We start from the raw sequence: 26,923 nt of genomic DNA on the forward strand, positions 1-26,923 counted from the left end.
TGATGCTGAGCTGCTTGTGCCAAACATCTGTGTCACCCACTAATTTGATGTTGACTTTCTTTATAGCCAGGTGATCCCCAGAGCCACAGGGACTGGCTTTAGGGCCAGATAAATTCCTTCAGAAGAGACTGCACACACAGTGGGCTGGAAGGACCATTCCTCAGGAGTACCTGCTTGGCTTGAGGGGCTGCAGGACAAGGCCAAGTTCAAGGCCAGGTTGGACAGGGCTTGGAGCAGCCTGGGAGAGGGGAAGGCAGGGGGTTGGAACTGGATGAGCTTTAAAGTCCCTTTGAACCCAAATCACTCTGGGATTCTGTGATAGCCTTGCAAGGGTTAGTGCTGGATGAGCTGGTTGTGTGCAGAGCTGTGTGACAGCTGCTGTTGTCACTGATTTATTATAGAAGAATTGCAACCTTTGCATATTCCAGCATGAACACCTAAACACGAACTGCAGAATTCTAAACCATGTTCTTTTTTTCAAAGCCAGAATTTACATTACCTCCTATTAAATAGTAGTGATAACAAGTAGATTTTTCCAACTACTAAGTCATATTGGATATGCATTTTGAATTCCATAAAAAGCAAGAAAATGTACATTTATACACACAGTGTAGATAGTTTTAACACTGAGATATCAAGTTACTCCTTTTAAAATGGAGCTACACAAATGCAAACTTAACTTGCAGTCTCTATTACAAGATACTAGACTGATAGAGAAGATTTTCAGTCTGGAAAATTCTTTTTGGTTGAACTTCTGCCAGGATTAATCCCCTTTCAGTTAATCATTTACATGAATGGACAATCTGCAGAGTTCATGCAAGGCCTGCAAACTATATTAATTACTAGAAACCTAATTACAAATCAACAGAGTCATAGGATCAGTGTTACCTCCATACGGTACCATCTGGTACAATGGAGCTGGATAGTTCAGCAAAACTCCCCATTCCATTCTGTGGAACTCAACCTGAGTGTCTGCTGCCAGAGAGAGCAAATTTATACAGATTTAAGAGCTGGTTATAAAGCATTTTTAGGGCCATCCTTAATGACAGAATCCAATCCCTGTATTCTGGTTGCTGTTTCAAAAGTTACTTCCAAAAAAGTATTTGTTCAACACTTTTCTTTTTGAATGTGATACCAATGCTGTCATAACTCATCTTTCCACATCCAAAAATACCCTGAATCCATATAAAAGGTAATGAAAAAAATCACTAAACAAGGAAATATGAAAATATATTACCATAAAAAGCTTTCATTAAAGGTATTATGTGTACTGTGATTTGCTTCACTAATTATTACTCCAATTTAAAAGCTATGTCCAGAACTTCCAAAAATGACAGGAACATGGCACAGTGCAGCTTCCATTAAAATTGAATTTTACCAATATATTTTCTCTTTCAGCAAATGGTCAGTTTGAAAGTTTTGACCAAAACCTATTAATTTCATTTTACACCATGCAGGCATACAAAAATTCAGGTCTTTGAAGTCTCAACTTGTATGGGTTTACATCCAGATCTTTGAAACCATTTGGATCCAAGGTCACATAAAATCCAGTATTCTTTCCATGAACGATGTTTGGTCAACTGACTTTTTAAAGGAATTCAAAGGAATTTTCAAGAGTTAGCTATATTTCACCCCTGAGGTTCACTCATTGGAATTGAGATTAGTCACACTAAGTAAAATTGAGTACTTTTGCCCGAAGTTTGGCACTAGTTCTCCCTGAAAAATTCCCAGATTTCCCTTGGGAATCAGAGTGCTATGTAATCTACCTAGTCTCTCCAAATTCTCTCAAGAACAGCAGTAAATATAATGCTTTTCCACTAGACAACTAATCATGTTGCAACCTGGTCCCTTTGCAGTATCTGCTGACCTTGTCAGTGTGAATTCAGTACAGGACAGCACCAAAGGTGGGCACATTTCAGTGTCCTGCAACTCAGGAAGGAGGAAAATACCCCGCAAGCAAGAGGCTGGGGAAAAAATTAACTCCAAAGGAGTGTTCCAGCTTGAAGGACATTCTGCACAACCAGTCCATTACAGTGACACTCACACAGCTTTGCCTGTTCCCTTCTCTGGTTGTTTTTCAATTTCTTGTGGACCAAGACCCCATTTGTAAGGCAGTGTGTCACTCTGAAGTCTGGCATCTTTTTCTAATCCTAGGACACAGCTTTTGTTCAAGTTCAGTCTTGAACTGGTCCCAGACTTCCTAACCCATCCATCAGACCACCCCCTCTTTACTTTTCTTCTGGTAACTGTGCTCTTCTAGATTAGACCTTTCTGCAGGAAACGTGGAAGGAAGTGAGGTTTAGCTAAAGAATCTGATGTGTTTGAACATGGATTTCACATTGCAAAAAGAGAGACTGACCTGTGATAAATAAGCCATTTATCAAGTTCTGTCTCTGTCCATTTCATGGTATATCTCCATTAAAGTGGAGATAAGTAGATTTTTATCTTGCTCCAGTAAACTTGATAAGAAGAAACAAGGATTATCACTCTTCCACAGATTCCTCACTTAGGACAGACAGCATTTAGAAAGAATGGATTAAAACCTGCTTAGGCTCTAGTTTAGCAGGTTCTCTACTTTTACAAATCCATTCTAGCACTGCAGTTTGGTAACCAACATAATTCTTGAACTATTAATTATTAGACAATAAAATTGTCTAATACAATTTTTACCTTTCATTTTTGAAGACCATAAATCCCATCAGTTGAGCTATGTCTGCCATAGATTTTGTCAAAAGGGAACAAAAGGGCACAATCCTGGTACTTCAGGAATTGAGAAAGATGGGTAGCAGCTGACATTTCTTTCAAAATTAATTGAGAGAATCTCCTTGTTCTTAATTCAGCTTTAGAGTAGTACCCAAACTGCCCAAAACTCATTAATTTCTGTTCATAACTAATTTCCTCCATGTCTCTCTGCCTCTCCCTTGATGCTCTGCCATTTTTCCTCAGGTGAAGACAGGAGCAGGAATGCTGAGGGACACACAGACCACTGTGTGATACAGAAATGTTCTCCTGCCTGATGCCTGCAACATCCAGGCAAGAATAACTTGATCTTCCCTGGAGAGGAACCACTGAAGCATCTTCATGAACTGTGTTTGCCCCAGTTCACTGCAGCACACAGCAATCCTGCTTCTGTGCCAGAATCCAAGGGCTAAGTGCCAGAGTTCTTGTGAAGCAGTGTTTCTCTCTCCAAATTTCCTCACTAGGTAAAACAGGAAAAATTAAACATTTATTTTTCCTTATTATTTTGCTGAGTTTATTTCTACCTCAGGAAGTAATTTTTTCTGATAATGAACTTTTTGCAGTTTTCCTGAAATGGGATCCACATGGACTAAAACATCTGATGAAAAATGGGTGCTGATGCAAGTTTTTACTTTTATTTATTTGGCCAACTCCACATCTTACACAGCATTTACTTCAGCCTCACTCAGACAATCCTGAAAAAATTCCAGTAAAAAAACCTTTTTCAAGACTCTCTGCTCATTGCATTTGAAGTCACAGGGAGCTACGAATTGAGTGGACTGAACATGAGATGAAAATGATCTTTAAACCTAGAATCCTCCTTTGCTTTCTTGTCTGCGTGTACGTGCAAAGGTTTAGACAAGCACATAAAACCTATTCTCCATTTATTTTAACTGGTCTCTAATAATTTATTTTTTAAAGGAAGATCAAAATTTTTTTTTTAAAACCCAGTAGAGGATTTTTAAAGCAATATTTCTGGGTGTGATTTCCTTCTGTATAAAGTCCAGGCAGCGACAAAAGAGTCACAAAGGGATTTACAACAAAAATATTTAGTGTCACAGTCACTTAAAAAAATTAAATAATCCCACATTAAAACCAATATATTTTGTGTTATAAAAAATAATTTGTTTTCTGTGAGGTTGTGCAGAGGTAGAGCAGAATTACACCTCTTTGCTAATGCTAACACCTCCCTGAGAGTGATTTTCAATAGGAATGAGCCCATTTGCCCCAGGTTCAGGCACTGTGTTAGTGTTTTAGAGAGAACAAGGGGCAATATTTTGTTGTTGCAGCGAGCACCTGATGAATTTTAGACAGGTGATTAAGAATTAACAAACACCCCACCAACTGACACAGATATTGAAAGAAATTAAGCACTCCCTGACATTTCCAAACTTGCCATTTCCAATCATTGGTTCTGAGAGCCAACTGGTGGCCAGTGAGAATTAAAGAGTAAATTGTCGGCTTGAGCAGTATAACCCACTGATCCCTGTGTTAGCCTCACAATATGCTTAACAGGATTTCCACCTTGCAGCTCCCCCCAATCCCATCAGGCACACAGCTCTGGGGTATCACACTTCTGGGATGACTCCTTGCCAAGTCACAAGTGCACTCTTTCTAAAAATCAGCATAAAAAGGTAACACAACAGGGGAGAGCCAAGCAATTCCAAACCTTGTCTTGTATTTCTTGTTGGAACAGGGAGATTTTAAGTGAATGCATCAAGCATCTTAAAAGCTAACAACGGCTTAGCAGGTTAAATGTGAAATAGGTTTATCAGCTCAGTGTAGTGCTCCTCGTGTAATTATGTTTTTACAGCCTGGTTAGGGGATGGTATTGGAGAAGAGCTTGTGATGTCAGAGTGGGGAGGGCTTAGGAGCAGGGATGAGAGCTAATCAAGACAAGTTCAGTTTGTATTTAAAGTAAAGTCAGCGTTAGTTAAGGCAGTTTTTGACATGTTAATCTTGATGTGTTTTAAAAGCTGCCAAACACATTAGTGAGGCAGCTGGAAGGAAGGCTCACAGAGAGGGGACACACTTGGACATTCATGGTGGCTTCACTGTGCCCAAAACTAACATCTGCACAATAGACGTAAGTATACATGAAATAAAAAGTGCTGGGTTTTTAATATAAATGGTGATGGAACACCTGTTAAGTAATACCAAAAGGTGCATGATTTTTCAGATTAAATAGGAATGATTTGTCTCAAAACAGAAGTGAAGCAGATCAAAGCAAACTTGTTTGTGGTGACTTAATTTTAGAGCAGCGCTTGAGCACAGAGTAAAGTTAGGAATAGGCAGGGTGGTACAGAAGAAGTAAAGTATGTGATTAAGTCTATTCTGGTTTCTCAGCAATCTGCTATAGGTATTCTTATGGGTAAATAATTCTGCATATTCAGGTGCAAATACTGTATTTCTTACAACATAACTTGATCATTTTAGAAATATTTTAAGATTTGTTTTGCAAACAGGATCTTATTTTGGGAAGGCTTGTCCTTCCATACTCAGTATTTTTCTAGAAGACTTTGGATTCAGATTGCATTGCTTGTTATATATGTACAAATGTTTCCCTGTCTTGTCTATCCATAACATAATATTCTTAAAAGCTAAGTGGTTGTTAATATATTTATCTTAATCTTTGTGCTAACTTATCTTTTAAAGTGAAACAGAAAAATCTCAATATTTTATAGATATTTCCTGGAGCAGATTTTCCAAATTAGCGTGCAATCAGAAGTAATCAAGGCCATCATCACAAGATATATTTGGCTGCTCTAGTCTGATGTAACTATGTTAGATTTAGCCAGTGAAAATTTTGGCTATATGTGTGTAGACATCATAACAAACTCCAATCCTGGCAGCTTTGTGGAATACCAACCTACACAGTGGGACAAATTTTTAAAAATATCTTTAGGTAATAATAGTTCCTTACATTTTGTTAGGATCTGACTATGAGGGCAGAATTAACTGTAGACTGAGAAAGGCTTGGGCACTACTGCATTGTGTTTGGAGTGAAAAATTCAAGTTCCTTAGTTAGAGAACATGTGGATTTCCAGACCTCCACAGTGCAGCAGAACATGGAAAGAGTAAGGGAGGGAGGCAATGCTAACTCAGTAATTCTCTCATGGTCTGATACTTCAGACTGGAGCTGAGATGCTCAGTCTGTTTGAGATGCTGATTTCTGAGCCTGTGCACAGGGTCAGGTGTGCAATTTTACATGCTAATCTCACAAGATTTTGTATTAAAACCTGTGACTTCATACATGAATTTGGATAATAATAATGAGTTTAATATCTGACACCTTTTACATATTTATATTCTAACATACCAGCAAATATTTTCTAAGATGTGTATGTGCTGTATTTTGCTTTTTAATAAAGAAACCTGACCTGAAATGATTTATGATGGAAACCCACATAATCTTAGTGGGAGACTCATCAAATGTAGGGTTTTGGAAAATTCAAGGGATACTGCTGCAGTATTGAATATTCTAACTGAAAAAGGCAGGTACTAATGATTCAGAACAAATTTTCTAGATTCAAACTCTTAGCCAGTTAAGTTAAAGAATTGCTGAATTAAAATAGTTTTAAATAGTCTAATTAAAACTTGTTCCTCTTCCCACTACCTGGTTACTTTTGGCACTGAGAGAGTTGTCATTTGTACTGACATTTCATGTAAAAGTGAGACACAAATCCCACTAAAATTCAACCACATTTCATTTGGAAATACCAGCCTGGCCCTCCAATGATCAGAAAGCTTTCTGTCCCACAATTTCCATTTCCTGTATTCAAAAATAAAATTAAAAAGCAACACATTTATTTTTAATGCTTTAAGAGGAATAATTATCAAAAAGTAAAAACCACAGAGTTTAGTTTCCTTTTAACTGGCCCCGCTTTTGCCATATTTTGCAATCTCTATACTTCTGAAAGAGTCTAAGAAAGAGGATAATGTTTCAAGTGTCATCCCTAATTATGAAATAAATCCACAAGGAAAACAAATGACATCATGCTTCTATCTCTGTGTATATAGCTGATGTAATAGGAAGACCCATCCCTTGTAAACATCTCCCTGTGCCAGTTTGCCAGGATCCAGGGTGGGTGCACAGCGTTCTGAGCGCACGCACGCACTTTCTCCACTATTTTCATTAGTTCTTGCTTAGCTATTGCACTCAGTTTTTTAACAGGAGTTGTTAAAGTTCTCAGAGTGATCCCAGAGGAGTCTTTGGGTGCTGCCACAAACACAAACAAATCTCAGCCCTGTGCTGTGCAGTGACCAGTCCCACAGTCCCAGTGCCAAGCTGAGAGGGAGAAGCGCATGGAGTAGTTCCCACCTCAGCTGTGGACTGTCCTGGATCTCTGTGCCTCCAGTGCCACATCAAACAGCAGGAATTCAGCTCCCTTTTCCTCCACCATCTGTCTCTGTCCCCTCACAGGCTTTGCAGGCCCTCTCCGTGTGTTTGTGCTCAGCACAAAGCTCTCCACCTCTGGGTTCAGCCCGCGCTCAGCCTGAGTGCTGCCTTAGTGGCACATAGGAATAAGTCTCCCCTTGCCCACAGCCATTCCAAGGGGAACAAGATGAGATTTTGTTATGAACCCAGCTTAGTTCCTGAAGGATTGAGTTTGCCAGCACTAAGCCTTGACTACTGCCTGAGAACAGCATGTTTAAAAAAAAGAGTGATGTGCTGCTCACCATTTTACCAATCAGCTGGCTCAAGAACAGGCAGGTCTGTGTCTCCCAGCCAGCGTGAAGGCATGCAACACAAACTCTGCTGGCTGACACACACTGTATAAATAGAGTTATTTTCCTTTCTTTAGGGAATGTATCGTTCTCAATCCAGTTTTAGGATTACACTCTAATCTCAGTCTCTGAGCAGTCCGTGCCCACATATCTAGGATTAGAATTTAGCCCCACAGCCTCTCCAGTGGCACCTTGCTCCAATTAAGAAGACATATTTCATACTCCTGTATGGCGTAATGCTAGCATAATTGCTTTTTTCCTTTCCAAAAGGTATTTGTTTTGCTGACTGTGGATTTTGGAACAATTACAATCTCTAGTTTTATGACCCTCAGCATAGATTCAGATCAAGAACCCTTGATCCAATAACTAATAACATTAAGATTATTATAAATATTGGAATATTTATCTATTTTTTAAAACAGTACCTGATTTCTCAAGCAATCAGGTCAGCTTTTTCTAAAAGGGAAGCCAATAGAAATGCAAATGAGATTATGTTTGTCTTCATTTACAGGTTTCTCTCATAAGCATGAATACATGTTCCTATTGTGTATTTGACTGATTCAGCTGACACAAATTTACCTGAGCATTTTAAACAATACTCAGCTTCCAGTCTGTGGAGACACTTGTTGTAGTTCACTAAATATGGACTATAAAGAATGCTAATTCCATGTGTTTGATGTAAATAAAAGCATATTTGTAAATGAAATCCCAATGCATTTAAGTAAAAAAACAAGTCTTCCAACAAATCTATATTACATATGACTAAACCATATTTTGCCAATACAATTGATAACATCAACACATAGACTGCTATAGACATTTTGAAATTGTTGCATTATTAGATTTGCAAATGCTCCTGGTTCATAAAGTTCGTGTCTTGCCACTTCTCATCTAATAAATTGAGACAGAATTAGTCCTGGGTGAGTGGTTCTGCCTGCTGCCAAGAAGGGTTTGCTAAGGGTAAGACTCTAAAGGCAGAGATTAACTTGTCTTCATCCCTGTAATGTGCTGTACAGCCAGGATTTGTGCAATAGGATCAGAGCAGAGCCATATATGAATCTAACGCTGGACAGCTGGTGTGTATGAATTTATATGAACCCTGATGCCAGATTTTGAGCTCCTCTCAAATCCCAGCTAATAAATGTATCAGAAGTGTACTTTCCCTGTTCCCTCACAGATCCTCCTCAGCTGCTGTGGTTTCTAATATGTGACTTGTTATGAAAATAGTATGAACCTAAACTACCCTAAATTTGACCTGCAGGTCAGAACCCCAGCTAAGTAACTGAAAAAGATGTTTTTCTAAATGGACTAACATGGATTAGTCAGGTTCACACTTCCTCCTGACACAGAGTTACAAACAAATCTTTATATTAGGTTATTAAGCTATTTATCCCACCTGATCATTTCAATACTTCACTAACAGGACATTCAGGGAAATAAAGAAGTAATTTAATACAGATACCACACACACATACAAAACGTCCTTTAAGTTTGAACCATATGGATATTTTGCCATTCAACTTGCAGCAAGAGATTAGAATTCTGGTGGAAATAACATCTCAGCTTTATATCACAAATACCACAGTTATTTTTATGTATCTGAGAAGAAATTCAAGATAAGTTAGATAGGACTGATTGGCACACTAATGAAAAACTCAGAATGATTTCATGATGCAACTCCAGTGAAAACCTCACAAAGGAATCAAACCTTCCTTTTGGCTTATGATGATTCAAAAACTGGGTCAGTGGAAGCAGCAAGCTACAGCTTTAGTGGAAGAAGATACCAAAGAACTTTTAAATCATATTATTGCATGACTTTTTCAATACTAGATCTTTTCCATGTGAAACCAAAAGACCACATTGTCTGCCTTTGCAGGATAAGTTTTTTTTTCTGATGCTCATTGTCTGAAATGGTGGTCTGTGAATCTGGATCATCTGGTGGACAATAATTATCAGTAAATATGGATCACTTTGTTGTGGATGCTGCTGTCATCAGTACCCTACATTCTGGGAAAAATGGCAACATTCAAAAGAAAACCTCATATTTACATAGAAGTTTTAAAGAAAGTTCTTACATAGTTTCTGCTTAATCCCTGAAAGGAGGCAATGAGACTGCCTGTCAACAGCCACTGTATCATCCTTCACATCCAACACAAAATCCAGACTTATTTTGGGAACAACAGACTACACAGAGCACACCACACTGATACTGGTGCTACTGGTTTCTAACCACTTACTGCTGCTTGCTTTTGGATGGATGTCTGTCAGAACAGGCAGGGTATCTGGGATCCCACAGGAGGGATTGGGGCCAGACCAGATGGCTCTTTTCCCACCAGGTTTTCCACGATTCTACAATTTAAAGTTGCGTCATGTAATTTCAGTCACTGGTGTGATTTTAGGGAGAAGCATAGAAGTTCTAGGAAGACCTGATGAAGAAAGTGTCTTTTACTTGTGTGTTTTTCCTACAAAGGGACATTTCTCCAGAACCACATTCACAACTTTGATTTAAGCAGGAGACAGACACATTCTAGCAGTTTCTAAAATGCAAAAGTGGTACAAAGTGCCAGTCATCTGAGAGACAAATGTGTCAGTATTAAAATGCATTATTAATTTTATTTTCCCCCTGATTTACAGGAATAAAGAGGTTAAAACTTCCTGGGTCTTTTTTCCAGTATGCTACCTGAACCTCTGATGGTTTCTTTGCACCTTCACAGAACCACAAAACAGTTTGGAATGGAAGGGACCTTTGAGGCCATCCAGTCCAATGCCTCTACAATAAGCATTGACATCTTTGGGTAGAGCAGGTTTTTCCAGAAAAAAAAAGAGCCAGATAAAGGCCAAAGGCCAGGCTCTAAGAAGGGCAGCATGAAGTTTAACATTGCAGTTTGTTTTGCAGAGTATTCAATACAGAGTCTCTCTCCAAAAAAGAAAAACACCTAAATGGCTCACTGAACAATATAGTATGGCAAATACCATCATCCCAGTTACCACCTATTTTTTGAGCTGTTGAAAAGTTTAGTCCAGCACTAAATCGCTTTAGTCCTGAGCTTTAAAATGCTTTAGCAGCTCAGAAGCACTTTGGCAGCTCAAATGCTCTTCATGAGGCACCCAGCAGCCTAAATCGCTTTAAGTCTAAAGTATCCTAAAAAAAAAGCCAATGGAAACGGGTTCAGATACAAATATCCAGAACAAAGGCCGTGGTGCTGCTCGGGGATTTGACAGACTTGTCTGTTGCCAGGAAGATCTGAGTCTTGGCCAACACAGAATCCAACATCTACTCTTACAAATGTAAAGCATTTTTTATTTTGAGGGAGGGAGCACCAGAGATATGGTCTAAGTTCACCCTCTACCTTCAGTGTAAATGGCTGAAAAAAGGTAAACTCACTTGTTTACCTTTTGGTAAACTCATTTTGAGACCAAATATCTCCCTCATACCACAGAAATGGTAAATTTCTTAGGCACATGAATTAGATTGATATCTATCACTTAGATTATTTTAAACTCATCAATAGGTCAAAAGCAATAAAGTTATAATGATACATCTAATTTATAAATGGCTTGGGTAATGAAACACAGGACTTCACTTTTATCTCATTTTTGGATAAGGAACATTTTTCCTGTCTTTGCATTTCCCTCACTGCTACCTCTACCAAATGCTGGCTGAACTCCTGGAGCTGTAACTCTCTATCGGCAGGATGAGAACACTTCAGCAGTACATTTTCCTTCTTTCAGAAGACAGAAAGAATCCACTTCATCAGAGCTAAGTGGGGATGGAAATTCAACTCCTTACTTAAAGAAAATTTTTAAATCTAATCATTTGTTGTGCAAGTCTAGTGTGAGGTGAATGTACAGATGCTACTAATGCTGCCTTCAGAGCCAGATTGCTCCTTCTGCCAACTCCTCAACTCAAAGCATTCCATACAGCATAGCTTTTTAACATCTTGGCTCTGGGTTACAGGACTTGCTTCCTTTGAAATTATTAATTATGTATATATTAATGACATATATTAATTTTTATATATATATATATATAAAACTGATCTGAGTGTTACCAGTTTTATCACTGTTTTCATCACTACAAGGCATGTTCTTTTACCTTTTTTACTTCAATTTGGCAGCCTTAAGGGGCTGATGTCATTTGGAACAGACAATTTCTACTATTTATTCCCATCTGCTTCACTTAGTTTACAGTAGACAGGGTTCCAAACTGCTACAATTCTGAAATTAAACCAAAGACACCTGCTTTCCTAAATATGAGTACATCACTGCTCTCAGACACACCAGGGGCTGAGGAAAAGGCTTGGGCTTAATTACCTCCTTTTGAGCAGGTGTGATTTTCCAGCACCCTGATTTTCCTTGCATTGCAGGATCCAACGAGTCAATGTAGGCAAGGACAATATTTGCATTGTCCTGAAAACTGGAAATTTCTACATGGAAAACACTACAACACACAGGCATGGAAGGGTCCAGCTATGACCTGCTTAGCTGGGGAACAACCTGCATAACCTTCTCTGTTTCTCATTGTTCAATGTCTCATTCCTCTCCTAGGTGCTGCTGCTTTGGTTCTTTAGAGCAGCAGAGCTGTTGCTGTCCCCCTGCAGCATGACTCCCCGGGAGCACATGAGGAAGATGTCCATCCTGGGGGAACAGGGAGCCCTGGAGGAAAAGCACCTGTACCGGCTGGCAGGCGGCATGGCAGCAGGAGGTGAGCAGCAAGGAGCCCCAACTGCACTGTGGTTTTGTGGTTTTTCTACCACCTACAAGAAACAGCCTGTAGCAGGTTTGATGTCTTTAAAAGGTTATTTCAGATTTATCTGAGGAGTAACTGCAGAAGTATTTTGCTTAAAGTAATTAAAAATGAACACAGAGGGCTCTTGGAATTCAGTATTTGATTAAGAGATGCTGAGCCTCTGGAAGACAAGTAAATGGCACACAAGAACTCAGAACAAAAGCCACAGCTGGACATTATGATGTTCTGTTCACCATTGTGGGCTTTTTTTTCTAGAGCTGCTTTCTCATGACAATGCAGGCTCCACCTAGTATGATTTTTCTTAAAATGAACCTGTATTAGAAATGAAAACTCTCTCAAGTAGAGAACTGAACATCCATGGCTATCTTCTGTTTCACAGTATTATGTAAATTATTATTCATTGTAATTTGTCCTTTGATACACTTGACTGAGCACATCCTATTTATTTTTACTGCAGTTTGATTGAATAAATCTACATTATTTAAACGAAGTAGTTCAGGTGTCAGTGAAAACATGTTTTCAGTTGCTGCTATTAAAAAAAGGTGTGAATTGCACTAGAGGAAACAAAACAAAACATTTTTTTCTGCTAAGGTTATACCGCAGCCAGAATCACTTCCTAACTTACCCCTCTGAGAGCAGAACTGTGTGTGCTTTGCAGAGCTGCGGCAGCGGCAGGAGATGCTGATGAGGAACCAGCTGATGGCAGTAAACCCGCAGCTGATGGGGCCGGGCCAGCAGAGGATGCAGGCGATCCCCGCCCAGTTCGAGCCGCGACTGGTGGAGAGGTACCAGGCACCAATTTCTGTCCCAGCACTGCAGAACACTCTGAGTGCTGTCCCCGAGGTTATAAAGACCTTTGGTTATTCTTAACTAAGCAATATCTGAATGGGTTTTTTTCCTCCCAGGGATCTGCTGCCTTCAACTGAAATGATGGCCTCAGCTGACCCCAGACAAATGCACATAGCATCCCACCTGGGACCCACAGTCCCACAGCACCCCAACATGCCAAACCTGCTGTCCAACCGTGTCTACCCAGGCCCAGGTAACAAAGCACCCTCTGCATCCTGAAAAGTGGGATGGACCAGAAAGCCAGCTGCACCTGTTAGTTTTCCAGAGGTTTATAGGTAGTGTCAATAACAGTTTAGTTTATTTTATTTAGAAAAACAGTCTCACTAAAAGCAGGCAGCTTGTGCCAGTTTAGATCTAAGCAAGTCCATTTTATCCTTTGTTAAATACAGTTCTCAGTCTTTTGCATGTTTTTGTTCCCTCCTTTTCTTTTTGTATTTTCTGAGCACTGTAACACCCAAACAAAAGGCAACAGCTAAAAAAAATAGCTCCTCATCAACACTTTTACACTACATTTTACTCTTGCTCTTATATGAGTATTGGCTGCTTTATACAGATCATATTCTCTAATGATAATACCACATGCCACTTAATTCATGTAGGGCAAATACAAGTCCTTTTAAATTAAAGCTCAAAATTAGAGGGCACAGCTCCAAGGGGAAGGCTGGACATCATAACTATGGCATTCATGTCATGCTGCACAAAAAGTTACATATTACTTTATACAAAATGAGCTCAAGAGTTTTTCTTTGAGATGAGTGAATGTATTTTCAATGTCACATCAATACACCAAGAAAAATTTCTGATTTTGGCTTCCTTCCCTGCCTTAACATGGATCTCAAGAGGAAATGTAATTTCAAATTACACAGCCTCCAGGCTGAAAGCAGTCTTGAAGGAGCAGGTTTGCTTTGCTCAACTGAGGGCTATTATTTTCTGAGCAGTGATAGGTACTTCAAAGGCATATGTCACCAAATAAAACCACCCTTTGTGGTTAATGGCAGGTATTCCTAACTACAGATCTGATCCTGAAAACACCTGATATGGACTTCATGCTCTTTCTACATATTGCCACCAAAACAATGACAACAAATAGGATTTAATTTGAAACCCTATCACTTTCCTAGTAAAGCCCGCAGTTGAAGACTTACAAAGTTTTTTAAAGTGTCTCTGTATTGCTGAGGGTGTTGTGCATTTGCATGAGGAAACCAGTGAATTTTAAAGATTTTTTTATTCCACTTCCCTCTAAGGATACAGCTTTCTACAACCAGAATCCATGGAAGCTGTGGCCAGAAGACAAGAACTGGTTCAAAAGCAAAACATTGCCAGGTAATCAATAGCAAATTTTGCTCTGAGGTGCATGCCAGGATTAAAGCAGCAAAGTGATTGAGATTGTTTTTCAAGTCACACAAAGAAGCAGAGGGCCCTTATCAATTAAGGGCCTGAAGCTACTACTTTCTTCTTGCCTTATTTTGCTTTTATTCTTGAAATGATATAACAAAAATAAACAAAACCCTTAGCTTGGTTAAGGAAAAGAACAAGCTACAGCCACAGCCCTTGAATGCAGATCCAAACACCCTGAAGTTACAAAAGTTCAGAAACAAATTCCAACTTTGCAGCTGTGTGATATCACACACAACACTTCAGGCCTGTAGCTGGGCCCTTGGGACAGGCAGCTGTGTCTCCACCCCAGCAGGGTGGGCAGCTTTCCTGGTTTGACCAAAGAGTTGGAATAGCAGAGTGACTGTAGGAAGTCCAGTTATTTGTACCAGTTTCAGTGTAGTCAGCAGCTGGTTAAAAGACCAGCAGTGCCCTCCCTCATGGCCACACCATTTCCACAGAGGAACTCAAACCTCAACCACTCCTGCTCTGAGCTACACTGCTCAGTGGGAGTGCCCCTCACACAGTGAGAGTAAGAGCAAAGAACAGCCAAGTTCTGTACAGTCATCTGAAAAAAATTATGATGGAAGTGTTTTGAGCTCTTAAGTCAGCAAAGCTTGATTACTGAACTCCTCTAAGCACAACATTTGCATCAGCAATGCCTTTCCTGTAGCTCTTGCCACATGGCAAAAACCCTGAGAAAAACAAGTGAAACAACAAGCAGCAAACATGGCCATGTCATAGACCCACAGCCACATCAGAGCTGGTCCTACCTGTTCAGGCTCTTCCCTCAGCCCACCAAATAGCAAAACTCCAACATGAAAGAGCTCACCTACAACTTAAAAACTTTTTACCCCAGCTTTCTGCCACCCTGACAATTTCCACTGTGTTCACACAGCTCTCTGCAGCACAGTCCTCTTTAGGGCTGCACTTGCTCCTTTCAGCTGTACCAGAAATCAGGTCTTGACAACCTCCTGCACTTGGTGCAGCTGTGCTGCTGAGCACCTGGGTTCAAATCCTTGTTCTCCAAGGGATTCTGCCTCATGCCAAAGCTCTGTTTGCTGCTCCTGACAGGAGCTGGAGGAGGAGGCAGGAATGTAATGCTTTCTGCTGTTTATTGTCACCTCAAGAGCTGGGTGGGAGTAATGACAATCAGGCAAAATGTACAAGGACACAGTACACAGACAAAACACTTCCTTTGTATCTCTGAAAGCAGAAAGTCAACAAGTTGGAGGTTGTTTCAAAGATCAAAAGAAGGCAGAGAAAAATCCCTGAATGATGTGATCAAATAATTCCTCCTCATACCAAAAATCTGTATAGATAGCTTTTGCCCAAATTGTTTTCTGACAATTTTACACTCTCCTGAAGATCAGACTCTCTGTGACCTGTTATACTCATTGCAGTGTTAAGAAAGCTATTTTGATGCACTTTAAAGTGCTTTACCTCACAGGGTCTTTTCCAAAGATGCAGAAATCCCACTGAAAACTCTTCAAAGCTCCTCTAGGAGCTTTACCTTTCTGTTTGATCACTGGCCTGGCTCCAGAGAAAGGTGATGCCAGCAAAGGTTGCTACAGCAGAGACAAATACTACTATTACAAATACAATACAAATACTTGTATTCTCTGTATCCCACTGGCAAACCCTCCCATCCACTATGAGAGGAGCAGGAAGCTGGCACAGACTCTGGAGCATTTATCCAGAAGGAAGGAGATCAGTTGAACACTTCCACCAGGATCTCACCCTTTCACACTCTCAGGACCATGCTCAGGTGCCAGGCACTGTGGAGGGTTACTCAAGAGCCTTAGCATTAGCTTACTCTGAATAGATGCACAGGTTCCACAGATAATGTCATTGTTGTTCTTTATAATTTACAATATCACAGGAATTCTGCAGTTTTGGGTACAAATTTCTGAGTGATAATATAAATCAATTATTTTCTTTAGTCTTCAACCTCTAGACTCTGGAGACTATTTTCCAAATGTGAATATAATCCTCATGTCTGGATTGCCAATATGCAAATAACACTTTTTTGTCTGAAGTGTTTTCCAGAACCATGACATGGAATACATGCTTTCCCTTTCTTTTAGCTTACTATCTGTAATGGCAGCACATTAAATACAGCCAGGTTTGCCATTCCATCTGCAGTTTGTACCCTCTCACACACAGCAATATAGGGGAGAGACAAAAAAAGCAGTACTTTTGCCTGTTCATTTATCTGAGTTTTATTCTGCTGCTGAATGAAAAAAAGGTGATGAAGGAACCGAGCTGCCCTAACTGCTCATGCTCTGTGTGTCTCTTAGAATGGAAATGGAGATGAGTGCTATTTTCCAGCAAAAGGAAATGGAGAAAGCCCATCGGAAAGGACTCCTGGGCCTGGAAGCCCCTTTCCTTTACCACGGGATGCCAGCGAGTCCCATCGCTTTCCGGGGCAGGCACAGACTCCCTGAAGGGCACCTCGCCAACGACCTGTACGTCCACAGGACCACGCTGGACGAGATCCATGGCAACAGCATGCTCATGGCGGGCAGCCCCTACCCGCCTGTCACCACCCTGCAGAGGGAGAGGGGGCGCCGCCCAGGGAGGAGAGCTGGAAATCACAAAAGTGCCGAGGGCAGCGCTAATGGCACAAAGAACCAGGCAGATGACAAATCCACCGACTCTGCCTCAGCTGCAGTGGATGAGGAGAAAGAGGACAAGAAGGAAGTAGAGGTGGAGACACCAAACAAACACGAGCAGAGCAAAAACCAGACTGAGCCGGCTGTGGTTGCCAAGAACTGCAAAGAGTTTGAACAAGGCTTGAGAAAAAACTGTGCTACTCATGAAATTCCAACTGAAACCACCAGCTGCAGCAACACAAATGAGAAGGAAGCCAACAGCTCCTGTGCTGCTTTTGATGACAAGTACCTGTACCCTTCTGCAATCCCATTCTCAGCATTACCATATGGATTTCCAGTGCCCAACAACCCATTGCTACCCTCAGGTTTGTCATATCTCCAGATTAGAGTGATATGTTGATATAACCTGGTTTTATTGATTTGGTTTCTCAATTCTTCCCTCTGTTTTAAGTGAATTTTTGGTAGAGTCATTGCAACTAAAAGTAGAATTCTAATGCTACAAACAGTAATATCTGTATTCAGTTCATGTCTTTAAAAGGAATTTCAATTTAAAAAACCAAAATTGCTGAATCAAGTTGTGAGTTAGCCTGTCTCTTCAGCCCACAACTATTCTCTCTGTCCTGACTCACAGTAGGCACCATGGACTAGCAAAGACTTGGATCTGTTCTACTGAAACATTAGTCAAATTAAAGTAGCAGTAAAGTCCAAAGAAGAAAAAGCACTGGATAATACACTCATTAGAGGAAGTCCTGCAGCATGATTTGCATGTGTAGTGACTGGTAGGTACAGTGCCAGCAGTAAACAAAAGAAGCCACATAAAAAACCCCTTCAGAACCAGATTCTGCTCTGGACCTGGAGATTTTGTGTCTAGGACTCCTGTATGTGCAAGTGGCTACAACCTGCTGTTAAGAGATTAGGTTCTGAAAAGGTGTAAAAATTCTCATGATAACAATCATTTCCTCTGATTTGCCAGCAAAATTCTACCAAGGTAACTTCTGTGTTTCCTCCTCAAAGGAGCCCATGGCCTGATCCTGAATGGAGAAGACATTTCTTCTGTGGAAGACATTCGCAAGTGGACAGTTGATGATGTGCACAACTTCATTGGGAGCCTCCCAGGCTGCTCAGACTATGCCCAGGTGATTATAAACATTCACCACTTTTCCAGGTCTTTAGGACCATCTAAGATTTAAATGTCAGCAAGCAAATGAAAATGTGGGAGGGTAGTTAATTGTCCCAAAATTACAAGTATAATAGTAATTTTCTTTGTGCAGTTAGAAGATAAATACAAAGATAAACCAGGAAAATCATTATTTCTTCTTTTTATTGTTTATGCCTCAGGGTTAAGGATGAAAAATAACAAGCAAAAGTCTCTTTTAGCACACTATGATGTGTTTTATCCTTTCATCAGATATTTAAAGACCATGCTATTGATGGAGAAACCCTTCCACTGCTAACAGAGGAGCATCTCCTGGATACGATGGGATTAAAACTCGGACCAGCATTAAAAATCCGCTCTCAGGTACGATCATTAAATGTATGCCAAGATGGTGAGTCAGAGACATGGAAGTGCCAGAAGATGACAGGAGGGAATTTTTCTGAACTAAAGCACTTTTTTTTTCACTGGAAACTGCCACAATATTGGGAGAAAATCAATCACTCCAGCAAAGTTTTCTTTTGCTTCCCTGCATGTTACCATGGCACACAGAGAGACAGTAAGGAATATGACATTTTTCAGTAACAGACTCTCCCTCTCAGTTTGCAGTTTTCTGTCCTTAATTTCATCCACTAATATCAACTCTCTCTGTGTTTCTGTTGTTGCTGGTTCTTTTTCTTTTCTTTGACCCCTTGTACTCTCTCACTCTTCTCTCATTCCAACCACCTGCTCTACTCCTGGCTGGCAGTTTGCCTCCCCTCTGTCCCTGGGTGCTGCTCCTTGGGAGCAGGAGGATCCTGCTGTCAATACCCAGGTCCTAAGCTGGGTATTGACAAGCTCGTTCCACAACCTGGGCCTAGAAAAATATAAAGTGGATAAAAATTGTTTTCACAAGAATTTGATAACCCTTTGGGATGCCTGGGATGTCCCTGGTGCTGCTGCACCAGAGTCAGGCCTGATGTTTAATGGCTCTAACAGCAAGAAGTAATTGCTGCAATTGTGCCTTTGTCTTTAAAGGTGTCCCGACGTCTGGGCAATGTGTTCTACATGATGAATGTCCCTCTGTCCGTGCCCCTGCCTCCTGCTGCAGGGAAACCCTCAGAGCAGCCCTCTGACATGGCCTCCCCTCTGCACTGCAACAGCAGCGGTGACACCCTGGACAGTCCCTGCTCCCAGGACCCAGAAACCTCCCAAGCAGTGGAACAGATGGTTTCAGAAAGCAGGGAAAATCCATGTGACACAGCTGGATCCCAGGCTGACTTCCAGATGATTGCTTTCCAGAAAAGTTGAGCTAAGTCCAGGACATAACGTGTTTTTAATAATCCAGGAACCTCTAGTTACAAAGTGTTTGAGAAAAAGCTACAACCTGAAACCTCTGTAAGGCTGGGGCTGAAGGAAATAAGTTGCCAATGCAGCATGCAAGTGTTGGATCTGAAAGGCATTCAGAAGTGCAGCTATAGGTTAGTGCAATTACTTTCAAGTGCAATTCATTGAAAAGAATACCAGTAGAGTTAACAGGTAAATTGAATTTTTCATTGAAGTCCAGGGTTATCACTGAGAGCTGTCAGAGACTCAGAGTGCACTGTATGTTGTACTGTGTGTTTCAGTGGGCAACTGAGAAACTGTATGGAAAGGTCACAGCTTCCAAACATAGCTGACTTCTGCTTCTGTTGAACAAAATTCATACAGAACATTCATATGGAATTCATTGGGACAGTGTGGAACTGCCTACAGAATACAGACAAATATAACCCAGACTCAGCAGTTTGAGTTAATCCATTGCTGCTCCAGAACCAAGCCTTTTGAAGTGCCTGGCAAGGGTATACAGCTTATAAATATACACAGATTGAACATGAAAATACCATGTGTGACAGCAATTTTAATTATTCCAAAGCACTCTTGTCACCAGGGGTGGAATTTGCTTTTCGTGACTGCAAGCTGAGATGAGTCACCAACCTCAGCCACTAAGGCCATCACTGGGACAGTGACACTGCCTGCTGGCAGCAGCCTCAGAGCTACCTGATTGCTGCCAGTCTCTGCCAGAGCACCCTTCCCATGGGCTCACCTGGGTGAGCATGGAAAGCCCTTCCCTCTGCAGCACCTTCAGTGTTCTTCACTTTGAGAGAGGCCATCAGTTTAGCCTGAGAGCTCCCTGTTCTCTGGAAGAATATGGTTTCCCCTCACTTCTGCTACTGATGAGTCATTATCTCACAGCAAACAAGGACATGAAATAGAGCTTTTAGCTAAGGACAGATCCCCAGCATTTATTGTGATTCCTGTGTGACTTATCCTGCTCCCTTTTTAGGGGTTTGGTCCTACACTGGTTTTCCACGCAGACTTTGGAAGTTGGTACACTTCCACTCTCTTCCCTCAAGAGCTCTTCTTTACTCCAGAGGACACACAAATATCTTTGACAAAATCTAGTTCTGAAATTGAGGGTTGGTATATTGTGGACCTGCTGTATGTTGCTACTTTAGATTCTCTCCCCTTAGCTTAGTTTGTGTGGCCTCAAGTACTGAAACTCCAAGAGGTATGAAGCTGTTTAGATGGTGAGTGGCTAAACACAAGGAGGGGAATTATTTCCATATTCTATTTTTTTACTTTAGCCAGAGATAATTTGTTTTATGTCTTTGTTATATTTGTGCAGTAGGTAAAGTGTGATTAGATGTTTGCAACAGCAACCTTAGATGTCCATCTTACCATGCTGTCCAAACTTTGCAGCCTTTGGAGAAATGGCAAATATCTATAGTCTTTCATATGCTATATGAAAACAATTTCTAACTTATCTTTTGTACAATTGACGATCATGTTGACAATGTCACTTATCTGATTAAACAGAAGTAATTACTTGGTTTTCTAATGGCATCCTACCTCCTCTCTGTGAGAAATATTCGACTCAATCCACATGAGACCTTCTCCACCCTGGCAGAGGAATCTCTGTCACTGTTCAGGGGAATCAGGCCAGGAGATGTCGCTGCAAAGCCACTCGGTCACCCGCTGTCCCTCCGAGGGGAAACGCAGCCCACCTGAAACACCGCGGATGTGTTAAGGGCAACATTATGAAGAAACTTTACTTGTTTTTCTAAAGTAACAGCAGAAAATATTGGCTTCAAGTCCCATATGCCAGGGAGGAAGGATTGAAATGTGGTTCTGAAGGGTGTGATTATTTTTGTAAATAGGTCAGACATGAGCAATACTAAAAGCTGAGCAAGTTGGGATGCAAAGTTGGCAGTCTTGAATTACTTCTGCAATTAAAAAAAACCCAAAATCAACACCAAACATACGATCCTTTGCACATACTGCCCAAAATGACCAAAGGAATTGCTTCATAGCTTCCTGTACTGGGGGAGATGTGCTGCAGCAGCCAAAATGCAACAAGCCCTGAACAGTAAACAGCTGTGAAGTGAAATAGGAAGGAAAGGGATTTACCTAAACATGCATAATTCTATTTCTAATGGAGGAAATACCACTGGTAATGAATGTTTCCTCCCCTACAAACACTTCAGAGAAAATCAAAATAAAGGCTAAAAATAATTTAAAAGTACACAGAATCAGTAGACAGATCGATATTTCCAGAGGTTGAGGTGTTTTCAGGAATTGTGTTTATATGTAAACATTGAAGCCTTACTGATTCTCATGTTCTTTTTGGACATTTATTGTTTATTCCAGCTGCAAGAGGGTTCAGGTAGCAATCACAAGTACCTAAAAAAGCTAGCAGAACTCTGCTTCCTAATAACTTTCTGGTGCCTGTGCCACCACTGCATTATTTTTTTCTGCAATGCAACTAAAATCACAATGGGATGCAGATGATGTGTTTTAATGTTGCATCATTAGAAATGTTTCATTTAACATCTATTGCTGTATTAGTCCACAGCAGTGATGCAGTTAACAAAGAAGAGAAGGTTTGTAAGAGGTGTTGTAGAAGTTCCTGCTTTTATCTGTATTTAAAGTAAATGTCTGGGCTCCCAGGGATAGAGACTTCCATTTAAGTTTATTTTTTTTAATAGTGCCAACGTTAAAGACAAGATTAATAAAAAGGCATAACAAACGTATTGCAAAATGGTCCTGTACCATAAATAACAGATTTAGGAAAGTCCTGAAGAAGAAGAAATGACTTGTCTTTCCTACAACAACCTGGGTTTCTGGTCCCATGTAGGTTGCAGATGATGGTGATGATGTGGAATACAAGATAATTCTCTGATCAATTTCCCAGGTGAAGAATCTCTAAAAAATTCTATAATATTACAAAAGTCGTGCAGAATTCTCACCAGGTCCAAGTCAGGCAGTCACTTTAATCCAGCACACAAACAAAAGAACAGGCACACAGTTTCACAAGGTGATGGTATTTCAAACTGACCCATACCCATGCCACCAACTACTTTATAAAACTTATATTCCAAGACTTTATACGATTGTGATTCTGCTACAGAAAAGTTTTCATAATGTTAAATTATCCTTTGAGTGTGAAACAGCAAAAATAACCTGCTCTGGTTTTTAAAATCAACTCTAGTTTTTAAACTCTCTAGAAATTCCTTGTATTTTCAACTTTCCAATTACCCTCATACAATGTTGATTGGTTGTGCAGTGTTTTGGGTCACCTTCAACATCGGAAATTTTATAGGAAATCATCCAAAACTAGATAGAGCTCTTGTTTTGGTACCTTGCCATGGTAATGTTCTACCTAAGCCCTTTATTATTCACTGGAAAATAACAAGTCTACTTTATGAGGCTGAGTGTTCATAGAATTACAGAATGGTTTGAGTTGAAAGGGACCTTAAAGATCATCCAGTTCCAAACTCCAGTGTTCATCAGGGTTCAGCTGCCTCTGATGGTTGGTTCTGATTAGCTCTTCATGCCATAATAAATAGCTGTAGCTTTATTGCTATGGCAATTTCAGTATAATAATAAATGCTATATTGAGAGAAAAGCTCACCTCTCCTTTCTCATTTGTTTAGGCTTTGGGGGGTTATTGCAGTTGCCAGGCTGCTCTTTCTTTGGGAAGGGTTTGCTCCTCCTATCACCTGTACTGAGGCCACAAGAACAGCTCTGTTGATTTGGCCCTTATGCTGTTCTTTCCTTTGTCCATTCCCAAGTCTGGTTTTTTCCAGACAGACATTAATTCTGCTACAGTTCCCAGACTTTTCCTGAACCACTAATTTCCCTGTGGATAAGGATGCAAATCTTTAATTCAGTTCAGAGTAAAGAAGAACCTGTTGTCTATGTTATATGGAAAATCATGCAGTACTTTTTCCTCTAGCACAGCAAAGGCTTGAATAGACATTTTGATTTATCAAAATTTAAAGACACATACAGCATCAGTGTGTGTGAATTACTGACATACAGATCAACCAACCAAAATGGCAAAACAGAAAAAGCACCACTGACCATGAAAAAAAAAAAAGAAAGCACTAAACCAACCTGGTTCTTTGCTGCAGCCTTGGCTCATCAGCCAATCTTTGCTGATTATCTTTCTGCTCCAAGGTTCCAACAGCTCTGCTGGAGGAGCACTGTGCAGCTGGGATTCCTGGGACTCCAGCAGTCCCTGAACACTGCAGTGGAAGGTGGTGTGTACAGCACTCCCTGGATTCCAGTTCAACCTGTTAAATGGAGGGATGGAAACTCAAGACTTGCATCCTTACATAAAAAATATTTTCAACTCAAACACTTGTAATCATAACAATGAATTTATGATTTTATAAAACAATAACAGGTAGTGTTTTTAAGGCTATACCTTAAATATTGTAATTTTTATCCTCTCCTCCTGCCACTGACAAAAACAGAGATATGAGCAAAATCTCAGCTGGTTCTTCCAGAAAATGTATTGATGTATTTTTCATTTATGTGTCCATGTACATCCTCACTGACTCCAGCAGGGTCTGACTGACAGTGATCTTTAGAAAGAGCTGATGTGCCAGCCCATATCAGGAGAGACATATCCAGTTACTCACCAGTTACTGCTTAAATGAAATTATATTCTTACAGTGAACAAACTGATATTAGAAATAGGTGCAAATTACAGAAGAACAAGAGAAATTAGTTTTTAGTTCAATTAGAATTTTTGTCAGTTATATGTACCTAATTATTCTGGGTTGTATAGAAATGAAAAAGAACTTGCAACAGTGGAAGTATTTAAGAACTTTCTTAGTGAAAGATAATTATGGACATTTGTCTAATAAACCTTTGTTGTTCTGCTAAATTAAAAACGAAGTGGCTAACTAAATATTTATAAGCTTTTGAGATGGAAGTGACTCAGGATATGTCTACATTGGAATATGTTTCTGAGATATGACTCATGTTATTTGTGGGTGGATTTTATCTGAACCTTTCTTGACAGTATGTGATGCTGTGCAGTACAAAGCCCATATTCTTTATATTGTGAGCCCATTCAGTGTTGAAGCTGACTGGATGAAAAGGGAGGTCACTCCAGAGCCTGCAGCATGCTACCATCTGTAGATAATAGAGGAAATGGCTCCTAACAGATTGCTGGGGAATTTCCTTCCTTTCCTTCCTTTTCTTCCTTTCCTTCCTTTCCTTCCTTGCCTTCCTTCCATTCCTTTCCTTCCTTTTCTTCCTTTCCTTCCTCTCCTTCCTTGCCTTCCTTCCATTCCCTTCCAATGTGCATTCTCCTCTCCCTCTCCCAAATCCTCAAGGATTGTCTGTGTGTCCAGAGGAGAACTTCTTGCAAGTTTGTTAGCTCAGAACTGAACTTGCTTTGCCTGTGAATGTCTCTCCAGTCAGTTTTGCAGAAGCCTCTGTAATCAGTGACATGCTTACCAGTAATTCCATTGCCAGCACGTGGCATTGTCCTTCTGTGCAGCTGTAGCTGTGGTAACCCCACATCATTTTCTGGATCCAGGATGATTGAATCCAAAGCAATCAGACATAGCACAAAGGCCAAAACATAGACAGAAATGAATATAAGGGTATAAGAAAATATGTACCACAAAGAGTAACTCAGTGTCCTGCCCCAGGGGCCAAGAGAGGATACCTAAATTAGAGCCCAGGACCAAAGCAATAATGAATTCAGGATAATCCCTGTATTTCCAAGGTTCTATCTCCCAGATGAACAGAGGTGATGTGTATATTTAATGGTTGCTCATTAAGTATTTTTGTTCCATCAATGTATCCAGCCGGTTTTTGAGCCAAGCTTCCAGCATCCATACTGCTGTATTAGCTCACACAGCTGGGGCAAAGAAGAGGGAAAAGAAGTTAATGAAATTCTGTTGGTTTGGCTTCAGTTGAAAGAGGAAACCACTCCACTTGTATGCAACATCCTTCTCAACAGTAATTCTGAATCTACAATCATCACAATGGCAGTTGGCCTTTTATGGGCTGTGTCTTCACTGCCTGGTTCTGCAATGCTTCTTTTTGCAGCCTGCCCCACAGCTGACAGACACACTAACCTTAAACACACACTGCCTGAACCCTCACTTCCACTCCAGGGCTTTCTTGGAATTCAGCCACTTGCTGCTCTCCTGCTCTGCCATTCTGGTGACTGAGAATAAACTTGTTCCATGTGTGACTCAGTCATGATCTGCTCTGTACTCCAGAGTGGTGAGAATTCACAGAATTCACCATCCAGAGCCTTACACATCCCCTTGCCCATTTTCTATCCCTCAGTCCTTTCTTACAGATCTGCTTGAAGTCATGGGTTTGCTCCCTGTGCTGCTCCATGCCCAGCTGTCCTGGGAAGAGCTCCTGCAATTTAGTGGTTCACAAAGATGCATTAAAATTCCTATAGGGGAAAAAAAGAGACATTAACCAGATATCCAAGGTGCTTTTCTGGCAGCAAATAGCTTGATGTACTGCAGATAACATACCATGCCAAAAAAAACCCTGCAAAATGAAGAGCTGAGCATCAAAGGTGGGTTTGTGAATCAGCAATAGATTCAAAGAGATAGAGGGCATAGGGGAATAAGATCTAAGACCTTAAAAGAGTCCAAGACTAGAAGTATGAGGGATGATGACCCATCAGGTGATTGCACCCTTCAGGAGGAGGGAGAGTTTCACAGCTTGGGCTCTGCTTGTGCAGAGCAGAGCAGAGGGGTCAGAGCTGCACCATGCCAAAGCCCTTACTGCAGCCATCGTGCATGATTAGCATCTGTAAGTTACAGATGGCTGAAACTTCTTCTGCAAGAAAGCCTCCATGTCAGATGTGCTTTTATATTACTGTAAGTCAAGCACATGAAATCACTGTTAAAATTATTGCCAACTTAAAGCATGTATTTTTTAATAAATGCAATCTGCCTGCATTTTACGAGGCATTGTTTTATTGTAACCATAAAAACTTCAATTCCCTCTACCTAGAAGTTCATCTTTTGGATTACACTTTTCTAGTTCACTTACTCTGCAGTCAGTCAGCTTAATTTGTAACTTGTATAGATTTTCTGCCCAGCAACAGCAAAAGGAAAACATTCAACAGAAAAAGATGTCGTACCAGAAAGAGCACAAAACCTGGCACTGAAACTGAGGGGCAAATATGCTGCTGGAAGCTTTTCTAGGTTCTTAGTTGCCCAGTTTTCAATGTGAGAGTTCCAAATCAGAGGAACAGAAAGGGGCAACAAGATTTGAGAGGACTGGACAAGACAATGCAGCACTGCACATACTTTTCCATCCCAAAGTGCCAGGGTGTGGTTTGGAAACACAGAGCCAGGATAAATGATTATACGCTTTGCTAACTCCAGTGACCTCATAGCAAAAGTATGTGGGACAACC

At 40.5% G+C, this 26,923-nt stretch overlaps 1 protein-coding gene across 1 annotated transcript; it reads left to right on the plus strand.

Annotated features, from left to right (window-relative positions):
- The first annotated feature begins 12,069 nt into the window (after positions 1–12,069).
- On the plus strand, positions 12,070–19,498 carry SAMD7 (sterile alpha motif domain containing 7). Its single transcript, XM_058031544.1, has 8 exons — positions 12,070–12,172; positions 12,876–13,002; positions 13,123–13,259; positions 14,311–14,389; positions 16,741–17,420; positions 18,070–18,191; positions 18,464–18,574; positions 19,226–19,498. Exons 1-8 carry the CDS (start codon positions 12,070–12,072, stop codon positions 19,496–19,498), a joined length of 1,632 nt encoding a protein of 543 aa, XP_057887527.1.
- The last annotated feature ends 7,425 nt before the right edge of the window (positions 19,499–26,923 follow it).

Source organism: Melospiza georgiana, chromosome 10, assembly GCF_028018845.1.
Source record: "Melospiza georgiana isolate bMelGeo1 chromosome 10, bMelGeo1.pri, whole genome shotgun sequence".
In the NCBI taxonomy this organism is placed as follows: domain Eukaryota; kingdom Metazoa; phylum Chordata; class Aves; order Passeriformes; family Passerellidae; genus Melospiza; species Melospiza georgiana.

Bases quoted from the DNA above. Each gene is read 5' to 3' on its own strand.
- SAMD7 (XM_058031544.1), top strand. From the start codon at position 12,070: ATGACTCCCCGGGAGCACATGAGGAAGATGTCCATCCTGGGGGAACAG. The intron at 13,260-14,310 runs GTAACAAAGCAC...CTTCCCTCTAAG, and splicing joins CCGTGTCTACCCAGGCCCAG to GATACAGCTTTCTACAACCA. The intron at 14,390-16,740 runs GTAATCAATAGC...TGTGTCTCTTAG, and splicing joins CAAAAGCAAAACATTGCCAG to AATGGAAATGGAGATGAGTG.